Source organism: Cupressus sempervirens, chromosome 4 (assembly GCF_028749045.1).
Source record: "Cupressus sempervirens isolate cs-2001-9-10 chromosome 4, ASM2874904v1, whole genome shotgun sequence".
NCBI classification, from domain to species: domain Eukaryota; kingdom Viridiplantae; phylum Streptophyta; class Pinopsida; order Cupressales; family Cupressaceae; genus Cupressus; species Cupressus sempervirens.
Window position 1 is genome coordinate 598019203 of NC_143121.1, and position 10629 is coordinate 598029831.

At 32.3% G+C, this 10629-nt stretch overlaps 1 protein-coding gene across 1 annotated transcript; it reads right to left on the minus strand.

The window, feature by feature from the left end:
* Positions 1-5363: 5363 nt before the first annotated feature.
* LOC149562633 (C4-beta,C20-epoxidase-like) lies at positions 5364-7149 on the minus strand. The gene is made up of 3 exons (XM_089823901.1): positions 6764-7149; positions 6129-6474; positions 5364-5612 (listed from the first exon to the last, which is right to left on the minus strand). The coding sequence occupies exons 1-3, from the start codon at positions 7147-7149 to the stop codon at positions 5364-5366; spliced, it is 981 nt and encodes a 326-aa protein (XP_089680027.1).
* Positions 7150-10629: the final 3480 nt, after the last annotated feature.

A 10629-nucleotide genomic window follows, 5' to 3' on the forward strand; every position in this document is an offset into this window, starting at 1 on the left:
AAACAACCATTAACTTTTGTCATCTTGGAGGTCTCCCCTGAATAAAACTATTTAGATCTCGTTTCATGCATTGTTGGAGAAGAACCCCCTATCCTCACCAATGCAAAAGAAATCCCAGGCCTTGCCATGCCAACAATAAAAAAACCCCAATCCATCCCACTTAACATTTTTGGGATGACATACAACTAGAATAAAGAATTAAAGTTGTACTATAAAGGAAAGTATTTTGGTATGCAAGAGATGATTGATTAGGATACATGTTTTTGTGATGTGCGGGCCTTGATATTGGATATTAGAATCGATAAGGCTTGATTTTTTTTGGAACTAATCAAGGATTGTGATGCTATGTATAGTTCACAAAAAAAACTATGTAATATCTAATTGTAGTGGATAGTGAGTCTTTGAAGGTGGCTTTAACCTTCATCTTTGAGAAGTGAACTCCCTTTTTGTTCTCGTAACTCCTAATAGGGTTGAAAATCTTTAACAGGGTCTAGTCTCTTAATAGGGACTTATGTGTTGGATATATTGTATCAACTTGTAATAGGGTCAAGTCTCCTAACATGGATACATTTACACTTGTGCATTATCTTGTGGGTTCAATCTTCACCACGGTTTTCCCTTGGATAGGGTTTTCTTGAGAACAAATCATGGTGTTATGAGTTCTCTTGTTGTGTATGATCTATTACCATAATTTATCATTTAAGTTATTATATAATATTATGGTAAAAATAATAGTTTGATTAAAATTTTTACAACCCTGAATTCACCCCTGTATTAGTGTTTCTTGATCAAGAAAATCGATATCAAATCCAAGTTCCTCATAAGAAGTCTGACAACTTGAAGAGGACCCTAATGGATACAAGAATATTTCTAAGAAATTTTGAAGAAACACTTGAATTCTTGGATAAATCTAATGCAGTTAAAGATGAGCTAAAGAATAAGTTCAAGTATGTAGAAGACTACACCAAAAGGTTTAAGCAGCATATTGATGTTTCTAAAATCAAAAGGAAGGAACTAGTTGACAAGATGAAAGATGAGCATAAGATTGTTGAGATTGAACCATCCTCAAATTTGATTGAGAAACTTTAGAAGGAAAATGAATCTTTTCACCATGAATATAAAATCACTACACTTCAGATGGATAAAGAGATTGAGAAAGGGAAAGAAGATAGAGAGAAGATTGAAGTAGCCTTAAAAATCAACATGAATTTCATGGTTTGACTACTTAACTTGGTTAGATGAAGTTAGAACTTGAAAGGTGTACTAATATTAAAAAAAGGTGATATTGTTGAGACAAAGAAGCATATCCGCAATCCTAAGGTCACACTAAAAACATCTCTTCTTTAAAGGAAAGAAATCAAAATACTCGTGTCAACAAAATGTGTCATGTCTTTAAAATGCTTTGATTGGAGAGGAAATGAATCCTTATAATATGATATGGAAGCAATATTTGTTAGGAAAATGATACAAAATGGTGAATTTTATCCTATACACTAACTTGTATTACTCTACATATCACTACTTGTCCATACACTATGAGATTACAGTATAAAGTCAATGAGATGAGTTGTATTCATGGAATATTGTAAATAACCCACACAATAAAGTCAATAGGCTAGTTGCTTATTAAGTTTAGATATCTCATGTAAATAAATGAAGGGGCTATTGCAAGATAGGTATCTAGAAAGTCATATGTAGAATGTATGTTGAGTCAAGTAGTAAAAGTATATCACTTATCGTAAATTCCATTGAATATTTCTCACTGATACTCACACACCCTAACTATGTGCATTTTTAGAGCCTAAAGTATATGCTAAATTTCAAAAATAAATAAATTTGGTTATCTTTGTTGTGAGCTAGCACCTTGAAAAATATTTCTTAGCTTCTAAGTGTTAACAAAACTCCTTGTAGAGATCATCACACGTTGAAGGATAAAAAAGAGGAAATTTCAAAGTGTTGCATGATACTCACTCAAAGATGTATGGATAATTATTCTCTCAAAACCTTAGCACTTGTGGATAAATGCCTCAACAATTATGCACAAATTAACTGATAATGGTGCACAAATACTTGTCTAACCAAAAAATAGACAAAATGATGACTCTAGGTACATGTGCTATCATCTTTGAGATTCCTTTAAATTTGGTGATTGAGAGGTTAGGTGTGTGGAGTATGTTATTCCTTATTATTTTGGAGTGTTCATAAGAGTGCTTCATCCCTTTGAATGATCTATGAGGTGAATGAAGAAGATCAAAAGTTCAAGAGAACACCTAAGAAGAGGGTAGAAGTATGGTTACCACATGAAGTTGGAGCATGATTTCCTTGAAAAGAGAGATGGATTTTTTTTTTACTATCTCCAAATTGAATAAGATTTATGGGAAAAAAATCTCACTCAAAATGAGGGAGAATTTGGCTCTGACTATGTTTACTCACAAGCATATAAATTTAGAAAGAGTATAAAAAGCCCAAACAACCAACATAATGGAGATGGATCTGCCAAGATGTGCAAGAGAAAGAGCCAACACACTTCAAAGGTGGTGGTGGCACCTCCGCCTCCTCTTTAACAATTCCTATGGTCATTTTCCATCCAAGAATTATACCCATTTGATAAATAGGCCCAAAAATCATTGTGTAATGTTTATCAAAATGATTTTGAAAGAGACTATTCCCAATTTAAAAATGCTGGAACCCATATTTTGATTTTTTGCATGATATTTTATTAAAAAATTTTTTTTTAATAGCCAATGAATTTACGAGACCGAAGATATAGGATTCTAGGCATGATTTAACACATTTTTAACAAAAGGTTCCTTTTTTGAGTTGGGATGTTCAACAAGAGAAATTTGAAAGTTACTAATTGGTTTTTCTCTTTTGAATGATCAATGTACCTTGTGATTTGTAGTTTTCAATCTATAGCAAATGACCATCCTGGTTTTATCATGATTAGGTATGGGTCCCATGGGGAGGCTTGGGCTCTATTTTTTAGGAAATATAGGTCCCATGAGTTTTTTCTTTGAAACTAAATGATTATTTAGAATCTTTTCCACCAAAATAGCAGCCCCTATTTTTTAGCCCTCTTAACTTGAGCTGGTGAAAATGAAAACTTTGTGCCACATGTCAACAAATAATAAAAAAATCTTAAAAGAAAGGAAAGTTTTTGTTTTTTCATATAATATTTCAAATTCAAAATCCTCCAAACTTAAGTTTAGGAATTCAGATTTTTAAGTTGTAATACATTTTATGATTCATAAGATCATTCAACTTTAAACATTCCAAAACAAATCTCATAGTCACTGCACTATTTTTTAGGAAGCCCCCCTCCATAGAAGCCCAGTCAGTAATTCTTGTTTTAGATTAAGATAAAAGTAGGTTTTGAAGTCCCCCTCCATAGAAGCCCAGTCAGTAATTCTTGTTATTTAATGTATGATTAGATTTTGACATGCATTTTGTTTAGATAAGGTTTTATCTGTTTAACAGCATATGAGATCAGACTTTCTTGAAATTTCTTCTAAAGTTCCATGACTAGACTGGGATTTTAATTGAAGTTATTTTGTGGAATTTTTAATTAAAGTTATTTTGTGCTTATTCATAATTACTAAAGTTAATTCATAATTAAGTAGTGCACGGAACAACACGAGTGCCTACTTCTTATTCAAAACATTCTTTGTAAGTAAGATTTTTTTATACAGCAACTGGTGATTGCAAAAGAGAGCATGAGGCACACAAGAATATCATACACTCTTCCTTATATATTGATTCCCATCTTTTCAAATCTCTATTCATCTACATCACGATCTAATATCTGTGGTCTTATTGTCTAGTCTTCAAACTTTTGCTTTCCCATGCCTTTCTCTTCCATTCTGCTAATAATTCACACACTTTTGCCCGCTTTGACCAGAACTTCACAAGGTAAGTAGCCCTTGGGGAATTAAGAAGATTTGAATAAATTCTTCAACTAACTGCTGTGTTGTCAACTAGAGCAAATTGCTTTGGTTGCAGTGGAATTAGCATATCTTTTTTGAAATCTCAATATGAATCCTGTTGAGTTTCATGAAATAGGTACATGAAACAAATGTACTTGCATATATTACTTTATCGACTGTTTCTTAATCAATGCTTGGTTATTTGTTTTCCCTGCTGGTTTTGACTATTTGCACATATCTTTTCTTCAAAATGATTGCATCCAGTTTATCTGCTAATACATGCTTTGTTTCATTTAGATGCTGCGATGTATTTCAGAGGCTACAACATCTATAAAATACTGCCTTTGTTACTGCTTGAAACATAGTCTGCAAAATGTAATTGATCTATTACGAGAAGTTCAAACAAAGATTTCTATTGCCATTTTATGTGTTTGTGTCTATGTTCAAAGATTGTTGCAGTAGTCTTGTGTCTATTCTCTGCATTTTCAAGATTTACAATTTGTTATTGGAGCAGACCAATCGGATTTATAATTGTTATAGCTGATTGGAGTAGATCATGAGCCACAAATCAACAGGAGATTGATTACCAGCAGCTGCTTGAAGAACAAACCAGATCACAATGTGTTGTACCAGCTGGAAGGGAAAAAACCTCAAATAAATATGCTTCATGGGCTGTAATGGTTCTAAGCTTTACAAAAGGGCATGGAAATCCATCAAAGCGTATAGAGCAGAGGTATGTCATGAAATGTTGTAGTTGCAACTGCCCTATTAGACATGTAATTAAAATGTGTAGGCATGGGTAAGACATCCGAACTATTTGATGGAACATCTCATAGTATTGAGACATCTGAACTATTTGAGGAAACACCTCCAAAGAGTTCGAACTTACGAATTGCAACTTGTAAGCTTTAGAAAAAAGCTTGGACATCCATCAAAGCATAAAGAATAAAGGAATGCCATGAAAGGCTGTCGGCATTTAATTGACTTACAAAACGTAATATATATAATGATAAAAAGTGCAAGTGTAAAGAATACATTTGATAGTGATCTAATTCACTTAGAAAATGTCACTTATACTGTAATCTAGCTTTAACACATCTGTAATGCTATTTTGACGATTTCTCAAGATCTTTGATAGTTAACATAGTTAGAAGATGAGAGTGAAGACACAGAAAACATTCTATTATATATATTCATACTTCTTAAGAATAGCACAATACTTTTGGAGAAATCCCTTCAATTAATATAACTATATTAAACAGATTTGTGTCTATTTATGATAGTACACAAATATTTGGAAATGTGACACTCCAAGCCATAAATACCCTACAACTTACAAGATCTAAAACATATCACAATCTTACACAAATATTTGAAAATGATTGACACTCCAAGCCATAAATACCGTACAACTTACAAGATCTAAAACATATCACAATCTTATACCAAGAAGTAATTAGATCCACCCAATGTTGGGCCAAACTGGACATATCGTGCAACTACGTCACCAAACGTTGCACAATTATACTTTTGTGGATACTCTTCATTTATAAGCTCTTCAGGTGTCTTAATTTCTGCCTCCCCTTTTAAGGTAAAAAAGAAGGCTATGGACAATCGAGCCTTGTTTTGTTTCAACCCTCCATACACCACACGATGCTCTGCACTACGGTATCTACAGTTACTCCACATCTAGCACATAAGAAATTCAAAATTGTTATAGGTTAGACTAAAAAGACAAATAAATGAGGAATATATATATATTTTTAAATAAACTTTACCATAGCAAAATCTTTTATACTTTTTCAATAGTTGAAAATAAAAATATTCTTTGAAAAAAAACTCATAGAAAGCATTTCATTACATGGAAAATAATATTAGAAATTTCTCTACAAACATAAAGAAAGTACTTTTTAGATCAGTATAAGGTAATCCATTGTACATGAAAACTGTAAAAAAAAGTTCTTAATATGATTTGAATTTTTTCTAAAAACATAAAGCATGGAGTGACTTACTCATAAACAAGATAAAAGAATGTTCTTTGAAAAAAATTACTTAAGACAATTCATTATTTGAATAATAAAGTATTATTCTCTAGAGACATAAAGCAAGGAGTGACTTACACATAAATAACTTATGAAAGCTACATATGATTATAAAGAAACAACTAAATATTTCAATTAAAATAGTTTTTTTGTTCCTTTTTACCTGTAAGCAATCAGCAAGGTTAACAACAAATGATCCTTTCAAAGGTTTAACATCAATCCAACTTCCTTCCTTTGTTCGAATTTGAAGACCCCCAACATCATCCTGACATAAAATAGTAAGAAAGCCAAGATCCGTATGTCCTATAGTAGTCTTGTGAGCATTTTGAGGCTCTTCATCACCCTTCCCACCAGGATAGAAGTTCATACGAAGATATCCTTCTATACAACTTCTGAAAAGGTCAGAGTTGTGGTGTTTGGACACATCCAACCCCAGACTAAGCATAATGAGTCGTGTGATCCTCTGAGCAAGACTCATCATATTCGAATTATATGCATGAGCTATCTCTCTGCATAGTATAACAACAATTATCTATTATGACCCACTAAGAAATAATAGATATTATAACAATAATAATAAAAAATTGTAATAAAAAACTTATTTCATTGTCATAACAAGTTCCCTTCTCAACTTCTTTCATCTTCATAATGATTTAAATCAAAATATTGATATAAAAAATTCCTTAATCAAATCTAAAAATATATACTACTAATAATAATAACAAACTTATGTCATTGCAAAATTCTTTGTGAACAACGTAGCTAGTACTGAAAGGTGGTGAATGAAAATGCACATACCTGAAGTGGTGGTTTCCATGAGGCCACAACTTGGGGTAGATCTCGTCAATTGAATTGGGAAGAACACTATCACCGGGGAAATCCATACTCTCAGGCATTGAATTCTTTCCACCTGGTCCTAAAGTGGTTGGGTGATAACCAGTGTTAACAAGTGTGGAATAAATTGCAGTTTTTTTCACCTCCTCTGGCAAAGAAAACATATCTCTAGAAGCACAATCCATCTTCTCAATAAGATCTTTGTCCACTCCATGGTTTACTACATGGAAGAAACCCAATTCCTCACAAGCCTCATTAAGTTTTTTCAATTCATTACTTCCTTCCAAACCAGAAATAATTTCTTGATCTCCAAACAGAGAAAGATCAATGACTGGAAGAGTAGAAGCCATGATCACTGTTTTCTGATCTGAATACTCCAATTTTCACAGGAGAAGATGAATTTGCATGTTCAGCAGCAGGATAGATGTGTTGTTATATAGCAAAAACAATAATCCATGTCTGCCTGTCTCCTCAATTATTTAATGTTCTTTGGTTCTGTCTACTATATTACTCTTTATTTAATTGTCAACTTGTATATTGTTTATTCATTTCATATTAGTGTTGAGAACTGAGCCAATTTTTTCAGTTGGGGCGCTGTAAGTGCTTTTTTTTCTGCTTGCAGTTTTAATTAAATTTTATTTTTATTAAGACAATTTGTGAGATGTTATATTTTGATATAAAATGGGCTTCAATATTGAGTGTTGAGAGAATCGAATCTTTAGGGTAGGTGACATGGGAGGTTGCTCAACAATGCAAAGATTGAATGAAATTTTACATCTGATTCTCGTGGTGTTAGATTAAACGAAATTAGTGAGATATATTAATAGTAATAATTTAAATGTGCTTTGATTTCAACTTTTAATGTGTGCTTTAAGTAGTGGGAGAAATTTACATAGACGAAATCTGCTTTAATATTGTAAATTTTAATATTTTTAGTTCCTACCTACAGCAACAGGAATACTTATGCATCTGGCTGAGATGCAACTAATTTGCTTAAAGATTTGATGAGTCAACCAGCCAATCAGAGCAATTTATTAAATTTAATTATACATAAATATCATGGGCAATTATTTGTCGAAGGTGCTCACTCCTCTTCATGATTCTAAGTAATAGCTGTCATGCAATGGATGCCACAAGACATTGACATTGTTATGGTATTTGGTGAAATGACTACCAAGTCCAATGAACCATCTTCCACGTGGATCCATCACGGAGGTTTGTGCTTGGAGATGATATTTTGAATAAAACTAAGGAATATGCCTCTGGTTGGTATATATCAATTAAATAAACAAAAAGGTTTGGCTGTGGTACAGGGAAGTTTTTGATTTCTACAGCTAGGTCAGGTACTTGTTTCAGCATCAGACATTTTGGAATGCAGGTGTCTAAGTCGCACTCAATGTTAATGTGCTGTACATTTGTATGGACAGTTTATATGGCCGATATATAAAATCTTATTAGTGTTTAAATATGTGGTTAGAGTTTGAATATTTTGAGGATATAAGGGGAGCTATCTTAGGTTATATTACCAATCTTAGTTTTGAGGATTGCACTTTGTATATTTTGTATATAATAAGTCATGTGCTAGGGTTTTCTTTTCTATTTTTTCCTTATAAGTTCTTTTGAACCAATTTATTTATTTATTAATATATACAATGGTATTCTACTTTGTTTTAAAAAAAAAAAACCATAAATAAATTAACAATAAAAACTTTTAAAAGCTATGTGTAAACTTTACAAACTTTACATACAAAGCTTTCTATATAGACACATTTAGGATGTTCATGATGGTCATGTGATAAACCACAAAGCCATGAGGTGTATCATAAAATAATAATAATGAAAGATCAAACTTCTCAATAATAGAAAAATGTCGTTGTTTTATTTATATTTTAATAATATATTTTTCAAATATTAATGAATTTGTTGTTTAACCAAAGCGTTTAGGTTGTCATATTTGCTTCCATATATAAGCAAGTTTACAAACTTTAGCTTTGTGGAAGTTTTGTTATTTGCCTATATATTTAAGCAACTTCACAAGCTTTAGCTATGTGGAGATTTTGTTGATGTTTGAGCTACACCTTTGCATATCTCATTCTTTGCAAAGAGACAAATTCCCATCTTCACAAAATTGAAATTAAATACTTGATTTGAATGGTCCAATGATTGCAAATTAAAAAAAAATGTTCTCACACTAAAGGTTTGAGAGTATTTTTCAACATAACATTAATACATTGAAATAAATATAATTAGTAGAGTATGAAAATTATTGTTTTAAAATAAATTATTGATGGTATTGTGATGCTAGGTTGGTTTGAGCATAATTTAAAACAAGTTTCTAAAACTCCTACATTTCGAATTAAGGTTCCACATGCTATACCAAACATTGACAACTATGGCATGAACATTACTAGTGCACACTAGCTAGATGAGATGAATGACACTAGACCAAAGTGTCCCTAAGGGTCACTAAGAAGCATTGGGTTGTGATCTTTCTTTGGACATATCTTAGATCTTCTGTGAGATATCAACAAATGTCAAGTACTACAAGATTGTGTTATGAATGCCTAAAATAACATTAGTTTTATGATATTCCACTTCGTTTAAATTGGTATCCCTATCTCATTTAAAGTATCAAAAGTTGCAATGTTACTTAGTTGAGATTATCAATGTTAGATGTCTTTCAAGCCATTTTTGTGCGATCGAATCATCTTCTCCATTAGCTCTAGTTGATTTAGTAAATCCTAGTTCCAATCAGATTTCGCCCACAGAGTCTCTCAAATGTTTATAGGCACACTAGATTGATGTGTCCCTAAGTGTCATTAAGAAACATTGGATTGTAATTGTTCTTTGGGCATATGTCTGAGCTTGTTTGACACATTGACAAATTATTAGAGCTATAGGATCATGTTATGAAGGCCTACAAAAACCTATCTTAGCTTTGTGGGATTCCCTTTATCTTAATTTGGCATCCCTATATCAATTAATGTCAAAAGATGCAATGTTTCTCAATTGAAATGAACAACATTAGATATCTTCACTATTGTTCATCATGTGATTGAATCAACTCCTTCATTAGATTTGATGGTTGGGTAAAGGCTAGTGCCAACCTCATTTGACCCATGGAGTCCCATGAATGTTCACAAGCACACATGATTGGAGTGTTCCTAAGGGTCACTAAGCAACAATGGGTTTTGATATTTCTTTAAAGACATATCTCAAAGCTCATGTGAGATATCGATGAATGCTTAGATACTACAAAAGTGTAATATGAAGGCTTGTAATTATCTATCTCAAATTTGTGAGATTTCACTCCATTTTAATCTGGCATCCCTATCTTGGTTAATGTTAAAAGTTGCAATGTTGCTCATTTAAAATAAGTAACATTTGATATCTTTCAAACTTTTTTTTGTGTGATCAAATCATTTTCTCCATTAGCTCTAATTGGTTGGGTAAATTCTAGTGCCAACATCATTTCACCCATAGAGTCCTTCGAAGGTTCATGAGCACACTAAATCGAAGTGTCCCTAAGGGACACTACGAAACATTGGATTGAGATCTCTCTTAGGACATATCTTTGAGCTCATGCGAGGTATTGACAAATGGTCAAGTGCTAAAGGATTGTGTTATTGAGGCCTATAACAACCTATCTCAATTTTGTAAGATTCGTAGGCTTCATTTTAATTTGGCATCTATATTTTGATTAATGTCAAAAGTTGTAATGTTCCTCAGTTGAAATGAGAAACATTGGATATCTTTAAAACCATTTGTTGTGGGATCAAATCATCTTTTCCATTAGACCTATTTGGATGGATAAACACTAGTACCAACCT

Coding starts and splice junctions, on each gene's coding strand:
- LOC149562633 (XM_089823901.1), bottom strand. CDS start 7,149: ATGGCTTCTACTCTTCCAGTCATTGATCTTTCTCTGTTTGGAGATCAA. Junction 6,475..6,763: donor CATGGAAACCACCACTTCAG/GTATGTGCATTT, acceptor TATACTATGCAG/AGAGATAGCTCATGCATATA. Junction 5,613..6,128: donor ACCTTGCTGATTGCTTACAG/GTAAAAAGGAAC, acceptor CTTATGTGCTAG/ATGTGGAGTAACTGTAGATA.